This window comes from Ochlerotatus camptorhynchus, unplaced genomic scaffold, assembly GCF_037179485.1.
Source record: "Ochlerotatus camptorhynchus isolate MF236.1 unplaced genomic scaffold, CSIRO-AGI_Acam_v1.1 ptg000193l, whole genome shotgun sequence".
In the NCBI taxonomy this organism is placed as follows: Eukaryota; Metazoa; Arthropoda; class Insecta; order Diptera; family Culicidae; genus Ochlerotatus; species Ochlerotatus camptorhynchus.
In genome coordinates, this window is record NW_027040683.1 from 4560561 (window position 1) to 4586624 (window position 26064).

The 26064-nt window shown below is 42.1% G+C and overlaps 2 protein-coding genes across 2 annotated transcripts in view; one reads left to right on the top strand and one right to left on the bottom strand.

The window, feature by feature from the left end:
• Window positions 1-26064, top strand: part of LOC135702511 (sex-regulated protein janus-A-like) — a 125417-nt gene that overhangs the window by 24755 nt on the left and 74598 nt on the right. The window lies entirely within an intron of this gene.
• LOC135702480 (nucleolar protein 6-like) lies at window positions 75-25365 on the bottom strand. Its single transcript, XM_065223524.1, has 6 exons — window positions 25330-25365; window positions 24372-25270; window positions 1349-2844; window positions 660-1282; window positions 301-591; window positions 75-227 (listed from the first exon to the last, which is right to left on the bottom strand). The coding sequence occupies exons 1-6, from the start codon at window positions 25348-25350 to the stop codon at window positions 96-98; spliced, it is 3462 nt and encodes a 1153-aa protein (XP_065079596.1). The 5' UTR covers window positions 25351-25365; the 3' UTR covers window positions 75-95.

Consider the following 26064-nt stretch of genomic DNA (forward strand, 5'->3'; position numbering starts at 1 on the left):
GAGATTCGAAGCGTTTGTAAATGAAAACGATGTCACATACTTTTTATATGCTTTTTCGGCTGATCGAAAACGTTTTTTTTTGTATTGTTCACTAGTTATATCGAAGACTTCCGTTCGATGCTTTGCACTAATCCTTTACCGATGATTTCAAAGTCCCGTATCAGAGCTTCCGTATTCAATTTTAGGGTTTCCTTCTTTGTAAGTATACGACCGTTTATGTTGCTAGTCTGTAAATAAATAGTAATCGAAAATAAAGTTTAATGATCGTTGGCGGACTTTTGTGTGGAGAATATTATTTACCGTGAAAGGCTTCTCCTCGAGGGCATCGGGTCTCCACAGCACTGCGATCCGATCGCCGCCACAGTGGTCGTAAAAGAATACCGCATACTTGCGATAACCTTCCCGGAGTTCGTGCAGGTACAACTGCACCGGATTGAACCCAGCAGCCGGATCTTTTGTTTCCGGTTCCACCAGGTATTCCTTCTTGCTTGTGGTGTAATTTTCAATGCTGGTTATTCCAATTGCAGGGATAATGGTTGAATCCAGATGGATTATCAAGTTGTAACCATTGTAAGATGGTTTGTAAAATATCTGTGAAATATGCGGCGTAGGTAATTAGAACCTGAATTCGCTCGTATTCGCAACAAGACTAAACTTACATGAACTTTGTTACGAATGGTATTGAAGTTATCTTCAATCATCCCAACGACATTCTTCGCCAGCAACACCACCCGGTTCAACACCTCCTGGCTGGGGGCCATCTTGGCGAACAGTCCATACTTATCCGCATCACAAGATGTCACGATCGCCAACGGTGGAAAGCTGGCCCTCTTGTCCATGAACTGCTTCTCCAGTTCTTCCACCTTTTCCTCCGGTATTTCGTCGTTGAAATTCAACAGCACCAGCTCTTTGCTCCAATCCGTACCGGCTAAATGCTCCATGAACCTCAGGAACCCTGCCTGCGGTTGCAGAGTCGGATCTTGCTTCAGGTACAGCGAAGCAACAATCAACTCCGTGCACTCGTCCGGCCACAGGAAGGGATCGATCAGCTGCGAATACAGCCACCGTTTGGCCATGGCGGCAACCGACCCGAACGAGAAGTGCTGCTGATGCAAGCCGTGTAGGATAGCGGTCAGTTTGGGCAGTGTCATGGCTTGCATTTCCAGCTGGATACTTTTGTCCGAATCGCGGTACAGTTTTGTGATCTTGTTCTCCGAGAGATACTCCCGCTGCAGTATGATCTCACGCTGGTGGATAATTCGAAGACGGAAGAGGTACTTTTCTGCGAAAGACGAAAAATTCAAACAATAGAAACCATCAAAAGAACAACCGGAATTTTTCTACCCACCGTACATAATATCCAGGTAATCTTCATAGGCCTGCGGTACCAGTTCTGCACTTTTTCCAGCATACGATCGTATGGAATTCGCAATTTGCAGATGGAAAGCCGCTTTCAGCTTTCGGAGCGCTTCCAGCTGATCGGGCCACTTTCCGCTGGACTCCAGCTGGATCGTTGCATTGACGACATGCGACGCCAAGAACATCAACTGCTCATTAACCAACAGAGCCTTTGCAGTTGGCCTCGGTGGATCCGGATCTGCATACCGGAAAACGGCATCCGTTCCTGCCAGCGAATTGATCGTAAGGGGAAGATCGTCCAAATTCTTCACTATTCGACTCAAGTTATCGAACGTCCTGATGCATGCCAACGAGCGCTCCTCGACCGTTTCGTGCAACTCGCTTCCATCTGGCCTTACGGAAATCTCAAACTGTTGCGCCGCATAGGTAACCTTCGTGTCCGGGATATCAAAGTGCGCGTTCAACAGGTATAGCACGATCTTCCTGCAGATCAATCGCTTCTCCCCGAGCGGGTCCGAACTGGAACCCCATACGACCGACTCCGTTATGGAACCGTCTTTGAATCGGCGGAGTTCGGCTTTGCCACGCCAAAAGTCTCGGAAGTCATCAGAAGCGGCCTTGTCGATCGCTTCCGGGCCCTTGTCCAGGACGGCAAACGCTTCCTCGGGGTTGAGCAAGATGCCAAAGGTCAGCATCAAATCGGTGCTGTCTTGGATCTGAATCGGCACGATAAACGATGCTCGGAGACCGAGACCACGTCGGAATAGCTGATATACCATCTTGCGGAAATGGGCGTACGGATCGGCGAAGTAATTAAGCTTATCTTCATCGGAACCGAAAGTTTCCACCACGGACTTGATCAAGTCCGACTTCTCAATGCTCATAATGTGATCGTACTGAGTGTAGACTGGGTATTTGCTGAGGAACAGCGGTAGGAAGCTATTGACCTTGTGATTGTCGAGCAGAAGAATAGCCGCGGTAGCTTCCTGCTTCACACGGCGGTACAAATCACCCGATAGATTCGCACAGATATTCAAAAGACCGGAATTATCGAGAAACACGACTTCGTACTGCTTCCGGTAGGTCTCAAGATTGGCATTCGCTTCCATGCTGATTCCATCGGTATCCCAATGGCTGTTGGCCAACTGGTTCCAGAATAGGCGAATAATCTGATAGCTGCTCATGGAGTTATATACCTTGCGAGTCTGCAGCAGATATGCGATGTAGAAGGTTACGAGGGCGCCGTCAAACCCGTAGTAACCGGCATCGAACCGACGCTGCCTGATCCATACCTTGAGCAGAATGATGGCTTGACGGACATTATCTGATTGGATGATGCTGTCAAGGATTTCCTGGTTCTTCAACAGTCGCAAGTCCGACAGGATGGAAGAGTTGTAGTGAGGCGTTGGACACAGCAGTTCGGCATCTGAACTGACCTCCTGTCCAATCAAAGCTGGTCGGACGTTGTTTTTCTCTGAAAGAAATCTGATAACAAACGTGATGTTAAGCTCCGAAGCATAGCAACACCGGATCTAATCGAATTGTATGTGAAAGGTAAACAAAGATTTGATCAAATAGGTAAACATGGCAAGCGAATATTTGTTCAGTCATCACGAAACACCATGCCAAGAATATTCTTTCTCATACTAGCAGTAGTGTTACTGATGGCCGCTCCAGCGTGCCGTAGCGATCGCGTAAATGTTAGCTCTGGAGTGTTGGATTGCGTTCGCTTCCGAAGTGTGTTCCAACGGAAACATGTCTTCGGAACCGGTTACTACCACAATCAGGACTTCTACCGCTTCCTGGCGGTATTCGAAAACAACATAATTCCACACAATTCAGCCTTCCGAATCGAAAGGATCAATGAGTACGAAGAACCGCTGTACCATATCAAGATGATCAACACGCGGGAGTACGTCTTCGCGGGCTTCATGTCGACGGCAAAGCACATGACTCGGCTTCCGATCTTTTCCTATCACCATCTAGTGAATAAAACGCGCAAGGACGACGGAGTGTGGGGCTTCGAGAAGGCTTACGAAAATCACATCTGGAACGGTGCTTGGTACATTAGGAACGCGTACTACAACGAGTATGTTATTGCATCGTTGGTGGATGCGGAACCACCGCCAATGGCCATGAATGCACGGTTCAAGGTGCTCAAACTGGACCGGAGGCGGCAGGTTCCGCTCAACAGTGAACACATGTTCTACATTGAGGAATGTTGAGCGGTTTGGGAACTAATAAACAATGTGGAAAAGTGTATTAGAATGCTTTTGGACTTGCTATAAATGTTCTCTGAATCCAGATCTGGGCATTTTCAGACGACATTGTCCTTTCAACTTTGCGACACCCTAGAACTGTTAAAGAGTTATATTCGAAATCCTTTGAGTTTACCGTGGCTTTTCCTAGACTCGCCCTAAGCTTACGGTGAAGTTTTCATAGAAGTACTCAAAACGTTGAGCAGAAGATTTATATGCTTCTACTGTAAGTATTTAGTGAACGTCCTCTGAAGTTCCTCTAAAAACGCACTGAATTTCTCCCAGAAGACCATTAAGCTTCGTTGTAGTTACTCTTGCAGAAAGGAAAAGCGAGCGTTGGTGGACTCTCTGGCCGACTTCTTCTTCTGCTTTCAAGCTTATTGCGTGCTCTCAACTTAGTGTTCTAGATGTACTTTCAAAGTTATTAATTGAGAGCTTTCGGAGCTTGTACAATTTTTGCATTAGTAAAATTGTGTGGCAAGTACATTCATACTCTATGCCAAGGGAAGTCGAGAAATGTTCCAACCCGAAAAATTCCTAGACCGAAGACAAATTCGGCAAGTGTTATTCTTAATTGATTTTCTCAAAACACAAACGTTTCCAACCAATAGAAGAGCACTTTTCTTATGTAGAAATGTCCAGGGAATTGATTGCGCTACTGTGTTACCTGACTTATAACGAATATACGTTGTATACGAGTATCCCGAATACAACGTATAGCTCGTCTAATTTTAATGTTGTTTTCGGGGAACTCGTATACAACGTATATTCGTTATAAGTCAGGTAACACAGTAGGTCTCGTAGAAGGCAGAGCACGGACAATTCCCGTTTTACCCGAGGGGAGCGACACATCTAAATCTCAATTCTAGATGCTCAACAAATCTCACACTAGCGAATCAATCTTCGAAAAATCATCTTTCATTTCTCGCATCTACTTGCATCGTGCTTCATCTTTTTGCAGGAAATCTTCAAAATCGACATAAATCTTCCTTCTATCTACTCAGCGTGCGTGCAGCTAGCAACAGCAAAACACAATCTTTTCTGCATCGTAGATAGAGTCGTCCCCCTCGGTTTTACCCAAGGGGTAAGTCACTCAGCTAGATTTGGCACAGCTTGGGCACATCCATCGGCACACCTTCGGAACAATCTCGTAGGCATTGGATTGTTGTAAATAAAATAGGAGCACTGCTGGACAACTGTGATTGAAGTTGTTCACAAAATTACGTGCTATTGTGTATGTGACTGTATACCCGAGCAAAATCTGAGATCAAATTGAAATCTAAATTTGATGTTGTGATTCCGCTGATAATGATAACTCAGGTTGCTGTCGTTTTGGCCGTTTTAACGGTTAAAATATTCCAGGTGTCAGTAATACCAGGTTGCCGGGATGGGTATTGGACAAACAATAGCAGCTTGCTCTATGACCGGCACACTGACAAAAAAGATGACCTAAGATTGGTGTGCGGAGTGACCTACCCCTTGGTTTTACCTCAATTTTCCTATGATCTGTGAGAATAACCAGTGCGCAAAACAGTCAGGTTCAATGGTTCATTTTCATATGAATGTGAACAGCCATCCGCCTCATCATTCACTGCCTCGTGAGAGTCTGAATGATTGGGAAGTAAACGAGTCACTGACAGCACACGCTATTTCAAAACTACCCAAATTTCGGTAGAATCCACCCAGATCTGTCAAAACTGAACCTACCCAAAAATGGGTAAACTGTGTTGGGAGTTACAAGTTGACAAATGAACAACATCAACATAAATCCGATCGACGTTGTTAATTTGTTAACTTGTCACTCCCAACATAGTTTACCCATTTTTGGGTAGGTTCAGTTTTGACAGATCTGGGTGGATTCTACCCAAATTTGGGTAGTTTTGAAATAGCGTGCAGAGCACTTAATCAGCACGTTTATTTTTTCTTGATGGTACCCAATCCTTGTTTTGAATCACTGAACGTACATTTTCTATGGAAAAATGTCTCAATTACATACTGTGTGAGCGAAGACCAACGGTGTGAGTCGCCTATTCGTGAGTGACTGAATGTTTTTGTTGGCTCTTTCATTGCCCCGTTTGGTTAAAGGCCTACAGTAAAAGTATGGGCGTCTGTCAAAAGTTGTTCCAATTGAACCGTCAAAATTGATGAATCTACGTTACGGTCGGCCAGCAGATGGAAATGATGTGAAAATGATAATGACGTTTTGCTAGCTGTCAAATCGTATGGAATATTTTTTAGTACATCATCACTTTTGTGGTTTTGGATTTCAAACCTAGGTGTCGCATGCACTGGTGCAGTTTCGCGTAGATTCATCAATGCACCGCATGAACGATTGGAACAGCTTTTTTTTCAGTTTTGTGATTGGCGTCTTGCAGTGAAACTTTTCCAAGCTTTCGCCACCTACATTTCGAAGTGAGAACTACTAGAAGGAGGATAGTTTCCAAATTTTCCAAGTAAAACAGACGCCACAGACAAACAGACATAACACTCGCAAGTTGTTCATCGAGCAATCATTTAACTATCAATTTAAAAGTATCGTAGTTGGTAGTACTGCCACCTGTGCCGCGCATAGTCAATTCCCTTGCGTTTGACGTTTACACACTACCGCCATCTGTTCAGCATACTACCCACCGCAGTGTATTCAACAGATAGCGGTAATGTTTTAGCGACGATGTTTTACAGTGATAAATAGTCTGTGAAACAAAGTAGCCGAGGATACGCCGAAGCCAGGTCCGTTTGTTTGAAGGTTGCCGTGGCAACGGATAAACAACCTAGGTAAATAACAAAAGGATACCATGGCAGCAAGTATATAACCAAGGACTCCATGGTAACCAATAAACAACTAGGAGGGTATAAATAGTGAATTTTCACCTAGTTCTAATTAGTTCTAATCCAACCATCAAGCTGTGTTTACAGTAATAAACTTCGTTTAAATCAATCCTGTCTTTCTCTGCTACGAGCAATACCTACAAGAGGTTATGGGCACCCCGAAGGAAGCTGCGCATGGAATTCCCCAGTATTCCGGTGGACCGGGCTTCGAGAATTGGAGTTTTCGCGTCAAGATGTTTTTGGATGCAGCTGGTGTGCTGCGGACATTGACGGAAAACGTACCAACAGTGGAAGCAGTTAAAGCGAAGTTTGAAGAAGATGATCGGAAAACGAAGAGCTACATCGTAGGATTCTTGGCAGATGATGTTCTGGAAGTAGTCCGGGACAAAAGCAACGCGAAAGAGATGTGGTCAAGCTTGCGTGAAGTTTTTGCCAAGAAGTCTGTGGCCAGTCAAACGCTCCTACGAAAGCAGCTTGGACGCCTACGGATGAAGGAGGGAGCTTCGATGCGGTCTCACCTTTTGGCGTTCGATGATCTCGTGAGGCAACTCAAAACGGCTGGTACGAACCTGGAGGATGGAGATCTCGTGCCTCAGCTATTCCTTAGCTTGTCGGACTCATACGATCCCCTCGTCACAGCGCTGGAAAACATCAAGGAAGAAGACTTGAACTTGGATTTGGTGAAGCAACGGCTCCTTGCGGAAGAACAAAAACGTACTGATCGGATGGGCGAAACTGTTGAGGACAGACCAGCGGTTTTCGCAGCACACTACCAGGACAGACGTGGTGGCAAATTCAAGGGTAAATGTCACAACTGTGGCAAACCAGGCCACATGAAGAAGGACTGCCCCAACCCAAAGAAGGAAGTGCATGCTGCAATTGGAAAGAAAGCAATTAGCTTTATGGTGAGCCGCGACGAGTCAACAAAATCAAACGGTAACACAATTAATTTCAAATTGGACTCTGGGGCGAGTGATCATTTGGTCAATGTAAAAACGTTTTTCGACTCGACTGAAAGACTCCCGACCCCGGTGGTGATCAATGTGGCGAAGGATGGTGAAAACCTAGTAGCAAAGGACGAAGGCGAAATCAATGGCTACAGTAACCACGGCGTGCTTCTGAAAGTGAGGAATGTTCTCTACGTGCCGGATCTCCGCGAAAACCTGTTGTCAGTGAAGAAACTTGCGGCCGTCGGTGTCGAAGTGCTGTTTCTCAAGAATAAAGCTGTACTGAAAAAGGATGGCGATGTTATCGCTACTGCACCAATGAAGGGGAACTTATACGAGCTCGATATTAAGGTGAGTGATCCAGTTGCTAACGTTTGCCAGGTGGATCGCAACGAACTTTGGCATCGTCGCTTAGGACATCTTGGCCAAGGTGGAATGGCCAAAATCGTTCAAAAGGAGCTGGCCACTGATGTGGATTTCAAGCCTGGACTAAATCGGTTCTGCGATGCCTGTGCTCAAGGCAAACAGTGTCGAGACCCGTTCAATGCAACACGAACCCGAGCAAAGCTACCCCTCGAGCGGATTCACTCGGACGTATGCGGTCAAATCGATCCACCAGCCTGGGACGGATCGAAATATTTTGTGTCATTTATCGACGACAAAACCCACTTTGCTATGATTTACCTCATGAAACGGAAGTCAGAGGTCTTCGAAAAATTCCAGGAGTACGAAGCACTGGTAACCGCTCATTTCGGCACGCGGATTTCGAAACTGACCGTGGATCAAGGTCGGGAATATGGATCAACGGCACAGAAAGCCTACTACAAGAAGAAAGGTATTCAGGTGGAGGCAACTGTCGCTTACACGCCTCAACAAAATGGTGTGGCTGAGCGTTTCAACAGAACGCTTCTGGAAAAAGTGAGGACCATGTTGCTTGATTCGTCAATGCCGAAGCAGATGTGGAATGAAGCAGCTCTTACAGCGGTGTATTTGATCAACCGCAGTCCATCCGCAGCGTTGCTGGAAGAAGTAACATCGGCCGAATATTGGATGGGATCCAAGCCGGACATGTCGAAGCTTCGTGTTTTTGGATGCAAGGCGTATGCATGGATCCCTACGCAACTCCGAAAAAAGTTGGATGCTAAAAGTCAAGAAGTCCTCATGATCGGCTATGCAACCAATGGATACCGCCTATGGAATAGAAAAAGCAGGAAGGTAGTGATTGCTCGTGACGTTCGTTTCGACGAGACCTGTTTCCCGTACGCTTCTGAGCCTAGAAAAGAGAAGAAGCCGTTAGTCGTTTTACCTTCGTACGAGCAAGAGGGGGAAGCAGCTGAGCCCGAAGACGAACCTGCCGATGAAGAATCAGATTTGGACAACGATGGACAACATCTCCAAGATCCAGAGGACAACATATCAGATAAAGCAACAGTCGCTGCGCTCCCTTCGCAAATAAATAGTGACGAAACTCATGCAGAATCGTCAAGGCGTAGCGAACGGGAGCGCAAGTTTCCGGGTAAGTTGCTCGATTATATTACTGGTTTCCAAGCAACCCCTGCTGCGTTTTCCTTCACATTAGATGTTCCTGAAACCTACAAGCATGTGCTAGTTCGGGAAGACCGAGACGAGTGGCTGCAAGCCATTCAAGACGAGTTGCAGTCAATGGAGAAAAATCAGGTGTGGAAGATGGTACCATGCCCCGCTAACGTGAAGCCATTAAAAACCAAGTGGGTTTTCCGGATTAAGGAGGACGAGGCCGGACGGATAGTACGGTACAAGGCCCGACTTGTCGCGAAGGGTTTTCTGCAGAAACCTGGACTGGACTACGAAGAGACGTACGCTCCAGTGGCCAAGCTTGCGACGATTAGAATCATCCTTGCGGTTGGTGTTCACGAGGGCTTCTTCTTTCACCAGATGGATGTAAAGACGGCCTTTCTTCACGGCGAGCTAAAGGAATCAATTTTCATTTGTCCTCCAGACGGTACGAAGTCAGCACCAGGGATGGCGTGCAAGCTGCAAAATTCGCTTTACGGACTTAAGCAGTCACCACGGTGTTGGAATCAGAAGTTCACTAGCCAGATCGAGAAACTGGGTTTCGTACGATCGAAGAGAGACTACTGCTTGTACGTCAGGTACGAGGAGAATGATGAGCTTTATATCATCCTGTACGTCGATGATCTTCTGATTGCGGGAAGAAATTTGGACACCATCAACAAGCTAAAACAGAAGCTATCTACTGTTTTAGAGATGACCGATTGCGGAGAATTGCGACACTTTCTTGGTATACAGATCAATTACAACCGTAATGGTGGATCTTTGCGACTGTCACAGGAATCCAACGTTACAAAGGTACTGGATCGTTTTGGAATGGGTGAATGCAATCCGATCAAGACTCCAATGGAAAAAGGTCTACAACTACCTCGAGGTGGGCCTAGCGCTGAAGAACCATATCGCGAATTGCTTGGCAGCTTGATGTACATTATGCTCTGTGTCAGGCCCGATGTATGTTACCCTGTCGGTTATCTCGGGCGATTCCAGCAGGATTCATCAACCGTACATTGGAATGCATTGAAGCGAGTGGTGCGGTATCTTAGCGGGACAAAAAACCTGAGTCTCGAATACCAGAGGAACAGTGAATCAGTACCGCTCATAGGCTATGCCGATGCCGATTGGGCGGCCGACCTTCATGACCAAAAATCTGTGAGCGGCTTCATTTTCAAGGTCTATGGATGCACCGTATCCTGGAGTAGCAAGAAACAATCCACCGTATCATTGTCGTCAAGTGAAGCTGAGTACGTTGCTCTTAGTGCAGCAGCAGCAGAGGCCGTATGGATCAGCGGCATTTTGAACGACCTTCAAGTAATTGCCAATCCAGTGACAATCTATGAAGACAACCGAGGATGCATCGGCATGGCCAAAAATCTAGAAAGCAAGAGGACCAAGCACATTGACGTGAAACATCATTTCATACGAGATCTGGTGGAGAGTGGTACACTGCACATCGAGCCGATTGGAACCCGTGATCAACTGGCGGATCTGTTCACAAAACCTTTGGAAGCCACCCGGTTCCAACAACTGACGTCTTACCTAGGAATGTCGGATTGAGAGGGAGTGTGAAACAAAGTAGCCGAGGATACGCCGAAGCCAGGTCCGTTTGTTTGAAGGTTGCCGTGGCAACGGATAAACAACCTAGGTAAATAACAAAAGGATACCATGGCAGCAAGTATATAACCAAGGACTCCATGGTAACCAATAAACAACTAGGAGGGTATAAATAGTGAATTTTCACCTAGTTCTAATTAGTTCTAATCCAACCATCAAGCTGTGTTTACAGTAATAAACTTCGTTTAAATCAATCCTGCTTTCTCTGCTACGAGCAATACCTACAAGATAGTCAATATGTTATGTCTGTTTATCTGTGCAGACGCTTTTTGGGGCAAATCGATCCATAAAGAAAAACTAATAATTTCCCGTGGAAACTTTTGCTTGAATCGTGTAAGAAAACCTGTTTGAAAACTATTTGTTATTATTTCGGTATGGATGTTTTCATGGCAAATTATGCATAACAAGTTTGCACCTAGGTTTGCACCCACAGGGAGGGGTTACCTCCTGCGCAGCTGCATTTTTCGGAAAATGGTGAATATGTACGATTTCCACTAAGATGAAAGTGGAAATTAAATGAATTTACTTAGGAAAGGTTGTATCATGCTGGTGGTAATGAAGAATTGGTTGTATAGGACGGCAATATTCGATAAATGTTCATTTTGGCCTTTTTAAGGCAAACATATTGATACTCACAATTTTCGACGGAAAACGTAACGAAACTTGATGTACTCAACACGCACCATACTATAAAATGGTGCTAGATGGTTTTCAAAGTGATAACAAGATGACAAATCATCTTTATTTTGAGTAATTGAGCAATTTACTTCTGTTTACATCATGAGGCTAATCAGGGCCCAATTTGGAACAGTTTGAGCATAGAGGTAACTCTAAGACCAGAAGGTCCCGAAGAAACGAGCTTAACTTTTTGGCTCAGCTCTGGTACTATCTTCGGTCCCAAGCTAATCGATTCACCCCTCGAAACATAGGAAAATTCACTAACCCCTCATTTTATCTGTCAATCTTTCATAGCGAATCAAAACAAACATAGTGTAGTACTGGAATTTATACTGGAATGGGGTACGTTAGTCGATTTGCTTGGGACCAATAGGCTAATCAAGTAGTGAGCCAATTTGAAATCGTTAGTTTCGTATTGATTGTTGGTTTGAGCACTGCGGAGCGATTTTTTTGGTTAGAATAGAGCAATGAATTGAATAGAGCAGTGCTTTCACACACAGCCTAAGCAGTCAATAATTTTACGCTCTGAGTATAACCAAACAGTTTCGATTATTTGTCGTAACTAAACCACACAAACGCTCATCAAATCTACGCTAACCATAATAAAATTATTATGGTTATTTTGCTTAACGACGTGTTTGGGGTATCATCCGAACCACTTGTGGAATAGTTCTATTATTTGGGTTATCGTTCGTTTATGGTAATTTTTTATAAGGGAAGGTTATGTAAAAATGGCCAAGGAATCGATTGCCGTCAATAGTTTTCATAAATGGCACTGTTAAATCCTGCTTTACCACAATTTTCATATAATTAGGACTGCACACTGTTAATTTGATCTATTTCATGACTTTGAAAAGGATATGATTGATGAACTTCAGCTCAATATACCATAAAAATGTTCAAGAAATCGATTGTAGTAGGTATTACTCACAACCGAGTACGGTAAATGTCCGTTTTATACCAATTTCTCTACAGTAAGTGATGGCTTCAGCACCCATTTACTAATTTCGCCGTATTTTCTTACCAAAACACTTCGCTCAATGTATTTAAACGATTCCTTAGTTTTTCAGCTTCAATCTAATTACATTTATACGACTGAGCAAACCTGTCATATCAGGTTTTTCTTCAAATGAAATATACGCACTACAAAATACGGCTGATTATGAGTTGCCGATAATAGAACAGCTGGTTAACACGTAGGTGGAAAGGTTGCCGAAGAAAAAGAGGTTGCTGACAATAGTCACACTCACCCGAGGAGTTTGAAGCATTGTAAAAAGATTTTCAAACAATTTTGGACAATTCTATCGATTGAAATGGATAGACTAGCAAGCAGCAGACAAATGTAAACTAACAAACACGTCATTTGTCCGCGTGAGGCTGAGAAATTGCTAATAGAAGTGCGGACGCTGCTTAGATTGACGACAATACGTACATTCCCCTATATAAAAGTTGCTAACAGTTTCAACATTTTCTCAAAACTCAAACGATTACAAATGATAAAATAGTGCTTATCGTATACAAAAATGTCCACAGAATCGATGACAGAAGGTATAACAGACGGCAGAGCACGGAAAATGCCCGTTTTAGCCCATTTTTTCCAAGATTGGTGGTGACTCAAACTAAACAGTGTTCTTCTTTCGAGAACAAATCACTATGTACTAGACAGTTGGCCATGAATTATAAGGCCCAAGTATGTAAATCGAGTCGAGCACAAGGGGTAAGTCACTCAGCACATTGTGCCAAAATTGGGTTCGGTACAGCTTGAGCACATCCATCGGCACACCTTCGCAGTGATGCAAAATATCATGACACTCACTCGACACTCTTCAACGCATCAACCGACTATCGCTGACAGAACGTTTTGTCACGCAGAGTGAGAGTTAGAGCCATGGCAAACAACAATCACCAGTAATGGTCGCTGCTCACAGGCAAAACGTAACACTCGCTGCTGATGATGTAAAGCACAACGAAAACAGTGAAAACTTCTGCAGTACGTTCGTCTCGGTACACGCGACAAATCTGGCAAAATTAAACGGAAGTTGTTGGGCACACTCACAAAAGCCAAGCAAAGCAGTAACTGCTTCAAAACGAACACAGATGAGTGTCGTGATTATCGGGAATGACCAAATCGGTGATGGATTACCACCGAAGACGACATTCGCAAGCTGCTTTTTACTTCTTTCGTCAACTTGATGGATGGTCATGGAGAGTGCTTCGACAAGCATATTGATAGGAATGTACCAAAGGTTACTACTATCAGCTGTTTGACAATCGTGAGGATCTCGTAGGTCTTTTGTAAAAAATGGGAGCACAGCTGGACAACTGTCATTGAAGTTGTTCACAACATTACGTGCTGTTTGACTTTATATTCAGGAACATCCTCTGATTGAATATACAAGAGGAACTCAGACCAGCAGTTAACTTTTCGGTTCACTTATAGATTTAAATCCGAAATGTACGTTCTAGCGAGAGAAAGAGGCAGTTAATCAGACCCCTCTAAAGTCTGGAACGCGCAAAAATTGGTCAACTTCAAATTGATTGACTGTTAAAAATGCATAAAAAAACTGAAATGCTGCATTTCCGGAGAACTTTGAGATTTGGGCGTAATCGCTTTAGTAAACAAACACGTCAATCACCGATTGCTCACGGATAAAATCTCAATCTCGCAACAAACTATATCAAATGATAGAGGAGTCATTTATCTACCTATTTGTGTTGTTACAGGGTGTCTACTCAATCCAAGGAATCAAATTCCCTGAGTTTTCCAGGTTTTTCCAGGTCGGATGAAAAACAATTCCAGGTGCATACAAATTATACACATTATTATTTTATCTATTTATCCATCTGGAATCCCTTTTATGTACTTATTGATTTATGTTATTTTCGATTGTTCAAACTTGGGCGTTGGTACTTATAAGTCGGCACAGCAAAAAAGGTATTGAATATTACAGCAGAACAGATGCACATAGGTTGTTTAATATTAATTTGTACAATTTATGTTTAGCAAATGCACGTTAGTGCAATGTAAAAGTACCTCCACTATTGGTGCATTTATCCTACACATAATTTGCGAAAAGAAATTATATCCATGGGTGTAATATTGTATTTGGTTTTTGAAATCACATTAGTTATTCATACAGTAGCATGCATTACATCAATCAATATTACATTCTTTTTAGGTATTTGTGTAGTATTTTTTAAATTCAAGAATATAAATACAATTAAGAACCCTGTCTATACTATTTCGATAAAACGATATATCAAAATTTGATAACAATATGCTTTCAAAAACAAAATATCATTTTGATAATATGTTTGAGTCCAACTCTGTTTGGAAGATCAAGACAGAATAAATCATGGTTTCACATGTCCTTAAGGTCCGTTTAGACTATCTGATTTCTTGGTCTGCTTTTGACCGCCGCCATAATGAAAAATCTACTCGAATTTACTTTCGTCACACCCCTGCTTGCCCCCCTGCTTGCACATGTCGAAAGAACTGTCAATTTAGATTTCAAAACAAAACTTTATCAGGAATCAAAAGTAAATACTTCCATCATGAATTACCAGAAAATTGCTCTAGTTCCGGCAGACGTATTTGCTTTTATTATTTTAAATAAAATGAGAAGGAGAAGGTGAACTTTGTGGAGTAGGAAATGGTTGCTCAGGAGGAACACCGGCAGGGATCTGGCTCATCTTGTCCTTCAAGAGCTGCGACATGATTCTTTGAGTTCTGAAAATTTCTGTTAACAACTCAATTCTTCAAGGTCTTCAAACCTTCTGACGTCCCTGAAGTTTTGTTTCTGTTCTCCGGTAAAATTTCTTTAAAGATCAACAATCTTTCCTGACGATCTGCAAATTTCTCGGTAGTTCTACAGATTTATTTGAAGCTCTGTGTGTTCTTCAGAAGTTCTGCAAATTTTCCTAAAAATCTACAAAGTTCCTGAATCCCTGGAGATTTAAGATCCTTGAAGATCAACAAGTATCTCTGATGTTCACAAAATTTCTAATAATCTACAAACTTCTCGAAAGTTCTGTAATTTTCTCTGCAGATTTTCATGATTCAATGAATATCTGCAAATATCTCTGAACATCTATACAATTTTCTAAAGAATTAAAAGATTATCTAGAAATTTTTGATCTTTCCGGAAGTTTTAGGAAGTATTCTGAAGTTTTTCTAATTTTTCTGAAGCGGTGCAAATATCTCTAAGGATCAGCGAACATTCCTGAAGTTCTGTAAATGTCTCTCAAAATCCAAGAACCACAGTAAAATTCTAAAAATTTATTTAAACATCTGCTAATTTTTGAATAGATTTAAGATCTACCCTCTGAACTTTTCTGAAGTTCCTAAAATTTATTTCAAATTCTGTAAAGTTTTCCGAAATACTGTGTTTCTGCTCTAAAGATCTACGAACTGCCCTGAAGTTCAATAAATTTCACAGTAGATCTCCGAACTTTTCTAAAGTTTTTTAAATTTCTTTGTGGATTCTTGATCTAAAGATCGACGAACTTTCCCTAAGATCTGTAAGTTTTGCTGAAGTTTTGCAATTTTTTTTTAAAACGTACGAACTTTCTGACTTTCTACAGGCTTATATTAAGGTCTATGGACTTCTCTGAAGTTCTTTAGATCTATCTATTTCCAACTTCCATGGAGTTCTGCAAAATATTGTACTTTTGTACTTCGCTGCGATTTGTTTTTGGAATTGAGGTGCTTTTCTGACATTTAACGAATTTTTCGGAAGATCTCACATTTGTGTGAAACTGTGAAACTTTCTGTCAAATTCCTGCAAATATCTTTAAAGTTCTGTATAGTTGTCTTAAGCTTCGTAGCTATATTCTCAAGATCTACACAAAAAAAACTTGAGGCTCAATAAATTTCTCAGTAGATCTGCAAACTTCTGTGATGTTTTGTAAATTCCTCTCGGGTTACCCTGAAGATTTGAAAACTTCCTTGAAGATTACCTAAAGTTGTCAAAATTTATCTGAAAATATTTGAGCTTCCTTGAAGTTTTAAATGTCTTTCTCAAGATCTACAAATTTTCCTGAAATCGTGTAAATATTTTTTTTTAAATCACCGCACTTCCCTGAAGTTCTGAATTTTTACTGAAGATCCATTAACATTTCTGAGATTCTTGTGTTTTTTTCAGAAGTCTTGTAGCTTTGTTCTGAAAATCTACGAACTTTTCTGTTGTTGAATAATGTTTCGAGGATCTCCAAACTTCTATGAAATACTTTATATTTCACTGTAGATTCTTGGACTTGTCTGAAGTTATGCGAATTTCCCTGAAGATTTGCAAAATTTCGCTTATAGTTTTACAAATTGATTTGAAATTATTGTTGCTTGCTTGAAGTTTTGAAAATTTTTTTGAACATTTATCTGAAGATCTACGACCGCTCTTGTGATTTTGTTTTTATGAATTTCTGCTAATTACTTTTAATTTGTTTGTAGTTCTGTTCTCAAGATCTACGAACTACCCTGAAGCTCAACAAATTTCTCAGTAGATCTCCGACCCTCTCTGAAGCTCAAACAAATTCTATGTAGGCTCTCAGACCTGCTGTCTGGCATGCTTATTCTTATACAATACATCCTTCGTATGCTTCCTTTTGACGGTTGCCAGTCTCTCTTCTTCGACTGTTTCCTTTTACGACGATTTTGATCCTCCACATACAAATCAGCGAAGAGCGAGCGTGACAAGACTCTCTGAATGAACTTGTCTCGTTCGCACACGTTGTCTTAGCTGTCAGATGCTTGTCAACTTCAGTGCTCTTAAGAAACGTTTCGAGAAACTGAACGAAAAACTTCTTTTGAATTACGAATGAAGTGATAATTGGAAAACTCCCTGAGTGGAACCAAAATTCCCTGAATATTCCAGGTTTTTCCAGAAAAAATAAAATTCCCTGTAAATTCCCGGTTTTCCAGGTTTTTCCAGGTAGTAGACACCCTGTGTTAGTTTTCGAGATTGAGCTTTAATTTGCGAAAAATCAGTGATTGACGTGTTTGTTTACAAAAGCAATTACGCCCTAATCTCGAAGTTCTCCGGATTTGGAAGTTGAGTGTATATACAAAGGTTGCTATGATGAGTTTTCACCGTTTGCTCTCCAGTTTTCAAAATGACGTCCAAGCAAGAGGAGCGCGTCAAAATTTTGCTCGCGCAGCAAGAGAATCCGACGCGCAGCAAGAGAATGCCAAGTTGGCAAAATTGCTGGATGTGGCCAAATCGACCGTGACAAACGTTTTAAAAGTGTTTGGAGAGCGTCTGTCGACGGTCAGGAAGTCTGGAAGCGGCGGCAATCGTAATCTGGACGTGGCAGCGATGACGAAGAAGGTGGCAGTGAAATATAAGCGGAATCCTAACCTCTCCATCCGGGGCGTCGCTGGCAAGCTCAATGTCTCCCATACTGCTGTGCAGCGGGCCAAGAAACGAGCCGGGTTGCCGACGTTTAAGAAGGTGAAGGTGGCGAACCAAGATTACAAACAAAACACGTCGGTAAGGCAGCGGTCCCGAAAGCTGTATACGAATCTGCTCATAAAGTTCGACTGTGTCGTCATGGACGACGAAACTTGTGTGAAGGCGGATTTCAAGCAGCTTCCGGGACAGGAGTTTTATACCGCATCAGGAAAAGGGAAGGTGGCTGAAATTTTCAAAACCATCAAACTATCGAGGTTCCCGAAAAAATATCTCGTCTAGCAGGCTATATGCACGTGTGGTCTAAAAAGCGGCATTTTCATTACTACGGGAACCATCAATCAAGAGATCTATGTCCAGGAGTGCCTGGAAAAGCGGCTGCTACCATTCCTAAAGCAACATAATAGACCTGGCCGGACTTGGCGAGCTGCCACTATGGGAAAAAGGCAATCGAGTGGTACGATGCGAACAACGTGGTGGTGGTACCCAAAGACCACAACCCTCCCAACAGCCCAGAACTCCGCCCTATCGAACGGTATTGGGCCTTGGTCAAACGGAATCTCAAAAAACCTAATAAATCCATGGAAAACGAGCAGCAGTTTAAATCTAACTGGCGTTCGGCGGCGAATAAGGTTGATGAGACCACTGTGCAAAACTTAATGGAAGGGGTTAAACGGAAGGCACGGTAGTTCGGATTTGGCAAACCAAAAGAATAAACGAACATTTTTTCCTTTAAATATATGAATTGAACTACCAAAAGAAAAATAAGAAGATTTTTGTTATATGAATTTTGACTGAAAGAAACGATTTTTTGTCGACCAATTTTTGCGCGTTCCAGTCTTTAGTACCCTTACTTCAAATAATGGTGCAAATCTCACAAACAGACTACAGAAGTCATATCCATCATCCTCTACATTCGATCTCCAACAATGTTCCCCACCGGTTTCAGCGCTTTCCGGTCGCTGATAAACCGTTGCTTTTCACATCCAAAATTGCACACATCCGCCACTTTGCACGTCATGCTCAATCGGCTGACGGACGAATACTATGAATTTAAGCATCATCTACAACCGATCAGATACATGTAGAATCAGGTCCGATCAGTTCCCATGGGATAGTAACCACATCCACATTTTTTCTTCACATACGTCCGACGGTGGTAGTATTTTCGATGTTATTTTCTTTTTTAGACATTGCATTCCCCTCCTTGGTTGCCACTAGACCGATTTATCCTTGTAATTTCAAACCAAAACATTCAAGGTGTCCGAAATACCGGGTTGCCGGGTTGGGTATTTTACTAAAAATCACAGCTTGCTCTATGACCGGTACAGTAGGCACACCTGCGGCACACTTGCGGCACAGTGACAAAAAAGATGACCCAAGATTGGTTTGCGGAATGACCTACCCCTTGATCGAGCGTCACTTTGCCCGACAGGTCTATTTCGGTATTACAGAAGTCGAGGTCGACAAGATACAGTCGGGTAGGTCGACTGACTCGACCGCTAAAATAAAGTGACTCAGCGGTCACAATCTGTCCAACGAAGTTTGTTTTGATTTGGTTGTTTGTTTTTCAGAGCGCCGGCGCCGGTGATGTAGTGGTAAGCGTGACTGCTTTCTCACACCCCAATGGGTCTGGGTTCAATCCCAGCCGAGGTCGGTGGGATTTTTCTGAGGCATAAAAATCTTTGGTCACGTCTTCCTTCGGAAGGGAAGTAAAGCCGTTGGTGGTCCCGGCCCATGTGTGTTTGAATGGGTGCGATATCCTACGCAGGAGTGGAAGCTGCCTTACTGCACATTCGGTTGCCGTCAATGGATGGCAATCGATGTCCGTCGGTGATTGGCACTAGATTGCGGAACAGAGACCGACGTTAAATAAAGGAATGAAGAAGAAGAAGAAGAAGAAGAAGCCATGTTTTTGATGCTATCATCTGCTCTTGTCTTTCTGCTTGTAACACGATTTTTCCGTCCCTTTAACATTTATTTAAATTCAACAGTTTCATATATGAAAACTACAGTTGTCCCACAGCTGTCTACAGCAGCAGTCGATTTTTTATTTCGTTGTGAACCACACGATAGCCTGTTTTCGAGACTCGCTATTATATAGTTGCTCTTTGTTCGTTGCTAGCAGTTCGGTGCCTTTTGTTGCTACGGTGCAAGATGTGTGAAGTAAAAAACACCATCAAGTTTAGCTTCAGCCATTGTGATGCCAAACCAAACATCGGAAAGATAGTAAATTTCGCCAAAGCACTCGACGCGGATCCGGCTGAAATGGAAGCTGTTTATCGCATTGGTGAGGAAAGGGGAGTCTTCATGAAGTTCAAATCAGAGGAAGCTCAATTTTTTTTTTCTGTTCGGGACATAAAACTACTGCGACCAGTAATTTGATCTATTGTAGTATATCCCGTGTCCTTAGTTTAGTGCATGTCGTATTACTTCATCACTATTGAAAAATGATGAAGTATTCGGTTTTGATATAGTTGTCATTCTTGCCTTCATCGCAAGGAATCGATTCTAATTGATAGGTTCCGCTATTTATACCCTTCGGAGTGTTGGAACACCCTCCAAAGGCGCGCCCCTTTGTCAGTCAAAATTGGATTCCTTAGCAACAAAATTAAGGAACGACACCGATAGTGACCATGCATCAGAACCCTAGTCTTAACCACTTCAAACTAGGGAACACCAAATAGAAGATTAGGAATCACATAGATGAAGACTAACTAACTCATTTTTTCCTTGTTTCAAGATCATCCTCGGTCCAGGCAACCCGAGGACTTATCACTATCAACAAGGCATAAAAAGTAACAAGGACTAAGATGTGTTCCTTTGATTACTGAAAAATCCTGTTCCCCTAGTTTGAAGTAGTCAAGACTAGGAATCGGTGGTAGATCTTACATCCCGTAACGTACCACGAAAAGGTGATCTACCCACGTTACGGGGCAAGCGATGCTCCATACTCTGACATTCAATTCGGAGGATTTAATCTTCCATTATGCGAATGGAACGACGGCAAAGGTACGCATGTCGCATGCTGGTGAATTCATTCAATATGTGCGTGTGTATGACTTGCCACCAGAGGTACCCGACAACGAGCTGGATAAAGTGCTGGGGAAATATGGGAAAATTAAACGCATCATCCGGGAGAAATTTCCAACTGATCTGTGTTTTGAGCAGTGGCGACGCCCTAACCTCAATCTACCTGTTCAACAAGTCTCAAAACGTAAACAAACAAAACAATATTGGTTCCATTGGATACAAATCAGTGAAACTAGAAGACCCTATGCCTTTTGAAACTGATTTGAATGTAAACATGACCCTAAATAACGTTTTCAGAGTTGTTGAACAGGTAAAAAGTGAGGTTACGCGACGCCACTGGTTTTGAGGTATATACAGGGATACGCGGTGTATATATGGATGTGAAGAAGGAAATCCCCACGTCATTACATTTCTTCAATCGCAAAGGAAATATTTTTTATGATGGCAACAAAGACAAATGTTTTCTGTGCAAGGCGGACGGACACCGGAAGCTTTCCTGTCCCAAGCGGAAGGCTCGGAAGGAACCGGAGAAGCAACTGAAGGAAAAAGGAAAGCAAAGTGAAAGAAAACAAAACAGCAGCAGTACGTATGCTGGTGTAGTGGTGGAAGGTGCGTCGTTTGTCATTAGCGATCAGGAAACGGACACGTGGTTGGAGATGTTGAATGAAGATAACGAAATGGACGTGACTACCCCGACGACCGACGAGAGTAGCGGAGAGCATGCAACGGAAAACGATGTTCAGAAACAGCAGCAATGATCACGATTTGGGTTCAATGAAAATGAGGAACAAATTCGGGAAAGAAAGAAGTTTCGTGCACGGGAGAAGATCGCTTTGTCGCCGCTTCGATCGCCACCCAGAAAAATCATATGATAAAATATATTTGTATATATTTTTTTTTGTATTTTGAGTACCATAATTGGTATTCTATGTTACTCGGCTCCGCTAAGTTATTTTTATAACATTTGAGCCTGCCAAATAAACGAAAAGAAAAAAAAAATATGAAAACTATTCAATCGATTACTTGGCCATTTTCTGTGTGTTTGTGTGTTGTTTAGTTACGACAAATAGTGGAAACTATTGGGTTATACTCACAGATCACAGGGAAATTAGGGTAAAACGGAAATTTTCCGTGCTCTGCCGTCTACGAGACCTAGCGCAATCGATTTCCTGGACATTTTTGCATAAGAAAAGTGCTCTTCTATTGGTTGATGCCGTTTACGTTTCGAGAAAATCAATTAAGGTAACAATTGCCGAATTTCTCCCACTGTGAACGGTCTGCCATCAAACATTGCTACCAAAACGTACGAATAAATATGATGATGATGATGGTCCCACCTCTTACCCCTACAAAGGTTTGAGCTGGACGATTTATCTTTAAGATAATTAAATATAAACATTTTAACCAGGTTAGCAAACAAAAACGAGCTGGTTACAGTTACAGATATAAATTCCCTCTAGACTTTACAGTTGCTTCACAGCAATATACATAAATGTGAAAAAGCTTAGGCGTCCACCTCTTAGTTCGCCTTTTTGTCCACCTAGAATATTCATAAGTATTACAAGCAATCAAGAGTTAATGAACAATCAACAAAGCATCCTATACACTAGCAACCCCGCAATGATGCTATTATAATTTTCAGCAATGTCAGGAATGCTCACGAACCCCCGACATTCAGCCAGAAAACTTAATACTAACTCAAAGTATCTTCCAAATAAGCTTCAAAGTTGCATTTTTTTTTATCAAATGTTAAATTCAGTCCTCTATATCCGTAATACGCGCGCGAGGCTCAAACCTTTGTAGACTACTACTTTTTTTTTTTTTTTAACTACTACTTTAATTCAAATATAAAAAAAAAATCCATCATCACCATCGTGGCGAACAAAATAGTTTTTGCAGTGCTACAATAATTATTAAAAAGTCGTTATGACAGCTATCCATACAAAATAATCCGTTATAAATAACTTCGTCAAGATACATACTTCGTCCATTCATAAAAAAAAAAAAAAAAATCACTGGATAACTGTTCAAAAGACAGTTTTAACGTGTGAAATACAATGTCTCTTGAATTCTGCTAATGTTGTTGCACGTTTAATATGTCTAGGCATCGAATTGAAAACATTTACTCCTTTAAAATACAATGAATTCTGTGAAGCGCAAGTCAAGAAATGTGGTGTTCTTATTTCATCCGCGTTTCTAGTATTATATCTATGAAAATCACTTCCTCTTTCAATTCGATCACACAAATATCGAGGCAGCAAACCATTTACTACTTTAAAAATGAACACCATAGTCAAATAAACTATTCTTTGCTTCACTGACAGCCATTTTAAAGCGTCCAGCATCAAAGTTGAGGAAGTGAATCTATTACATCGCAAAATCAAACGCATTATTTTATTCTGCAAACGCTGTAATCTCGATATTTGTGTTTCATTGGCTAGAAATAAAATGGATGGGCAAAAGTCTAGATGAGGAGAGATGATTGATTTGTATAGCTGTATTTTACTGGCAATAGTTAAATCGTTTTTCAGTCGACATAGAATTCCATACTTCTTGGCAATTTTCTTGATGACATTGTCAATGTGAGAGTTGAACTTAAGTTTGTCATCAATAATCACGCCAAGATATTTAATCTCCCGAACGCGATCAATAGCCTCATCATCAATTACCAGGGAGACATTATCATTTACTCGGTTCCGCGAAATTACCATGAATTTAGTTTTACTTGTATTTAATTTCAACTGCTTACACTTCAACCATCTACTTAGAGAACGCAAATCTTCATTCAAATGTGAGACGGCAACTTCTAAATCCTTAGCTGCAATGAATAACACAGTATCATCTGCAAAAAGATTAATGTCGCAAAATCGTAAAACGCGTCGCAAATCATTAATATACATAATAAATAAAATGCTAATGCTAATAAACAATATAGCATGTCGAGACCGTAGTTAATCAAATTGCACGATTGGAAAGCATAGCTTCCATTCGAACCACAACGTAGACTTTAAATAGGGGCAGTTGGCGAGGTAACCCCCATCAGTAAGCATGGTACTCCAATACCTGTTGGCCCTTGCAGCTATCATAAGCTCATTTCAAACCAATGGGTCTATTGTAGACATCGGAACGGGCCCGTTGGATTGTGTCCGTATCCGGAGTGCATCCATGCGGAAGCTCGTCTACGGAACGGGCTACATTTATCAAGGGAGAGGACGCTACATGGGAATATACGACCATTTAACGGTGCCCCACAATTCGGCTTACCGGATTGAACGCATCCCAGAGTATAGCGAACCGTTGTACTACATCAGGATGATTAACACTCGAGAGTACCTGTACGGTGGGGATCCTTCCACATCAACGCACGTGAATCGGGTTCCAGTGTTCTCATACACTTACAAAAAGAACACAACGCTCTCGGATGTAGGAGTGTGGCTGTTCGAGAAAGCGTACCAAGAAAAAGTTTGGCTTGGCGGGTGGTTCATCAAGAATGTATACTTCAACAATTACATGATCGCATCACCTTCGAACTCCCAGCCGCCGCCGGAGGCCCAGGGTGCAACTTTCAAAACGCTCAAGCTTGATAGAAAGTATCAACCGCGGTCCAAAGATGATCAAATGTTCTTCTTCGAAGAATGTTAGGATTGACTTATACCTATATGAGTAGACTATAATAAATCTCAGTTAATTGCAAAACTCACCTGTTTGGTGCAAATTTACCCATCGGAGCAGCGTGCACCACAAACACAACGCGACTGGCAAATTTTTCATCATTCGGCGTCAGCTCCAGCACCGGTTTCCGGAAGTCCCCTTTTAGCGGAACAAAGCGCATCCCACTGGCCAAAGAATACTTTGACTGTTTGCCCAATGCTTCTGCCAGATGGCACAGGAAATGTGCCCTCTTCACATGATACCGCAAGTTGAGGTAATCTTCTTTCCGGAAACACTTGTCCGGAATCTCCAGCAGCAAATCTACTTTCAGTGGCTTGCCATAGGATGTTCCTAAGCGACTCGATCCAATCTGATGCACGATCCGTTGCTGAACGAATTTAAAGCTTTCCTTGGTGAGAACTTGCGAGCCGTCGGGAAATGCCAGTGGAAATTCAACCCCTTCATAATCCACATCCTTCAGAGATCGTTCATTGTCCGCATCTTTTACCGTCCTCAAAAACTTCCGGAAATCGCCCAACCAACGCTCAATATAATTTAACACCTTGAATTTCACCTTCACCTCCGTGAGCATCTCTTCCACCTGCAGCCGGAACAGATTCGAGTGGTAGAAATTTTCCGTTTCCTTCAGCCGATTGATTTCCTCTACCGTCGGTGCTTTATACAGCTGCTTCATGGCTTTGATCTTCCGTTGGTGTTCCTCGTCGTGTTCGTCGCTCGGAATGGCTTTACGCTTAGCGCCTTTCGATTCCGAAGATCCGACAGCCGGGGCTCGCACAAAGCGTCCACCACTTTCTTGACCGCTGTCACTTTCTGGCTCCGGCCGCCCACAATCGTCGTCATTTGAGTCCTCATCCGTCCCGTTCTCGATCATTGAATCGTTATCATCCTCCTGTGCTACTTTGGCCGAGGCTTTCGATATTTTCTGCTTCTACAAATCAGTCAAACTATTAAAGCACACAAATTTTACAGAATTATTAAACTACTTACTATTGAGGATATTTTTTTCATTTTTTATCAGTCAAAATAACGAATATTTCTAAATTGTTAAATTATTACAAGTTATTTCCTAGCAAAACGTGAGAAACATGACCGTGCTGAGCTATGATCGTCTTTCGCACATTGTTTTTGTTTTGGTGGCGAGGTTAGGTCAAAAGTGGCACTGTGAACAACCCCAATGAAAAATAAAAGGAAGAGGAAAAAATTTCAGCTTAGTAGACACTGAAATATTCCGGAGAACACAGTGTTCGGTGAACACCCATTAATGGGTAAAAATAACAATTTTTGTTACAAGTACCCCTCCTCATTCAATTGGTAAATTTTGTTTATTTCATTAATAGGTAAATGCGGTAAATACAAACAGACCTGATCCGAAAATGCCCATTTTTACCACTCCGGTGGCACAAAAGTTAGCCAAGAACACTTTGCTTGAAGTTGGCTTGAAACCGATTTTTTGGTTCTTTGATTCGATTATACGTCTGTTATGGACAGCTGATGTAAAAATTACGAGTTTCAGCTCCGTTTATGCGGTTGTTTGTACGGCCATGGTAACTTTGTGGTATTGATGAAAATTTATCAAGTGAATAGTATTTTCAATTATTCTCTAGGTGTTTTTCAGTTGGGTTTCTATCGCTCTATGAAATTATAAGAAAGAAGTGCATGAAAGTGAATTCACGGTGGCTTCAAGAATCAATGACCGTCCTATCGGTTTGTCATACTCGGATG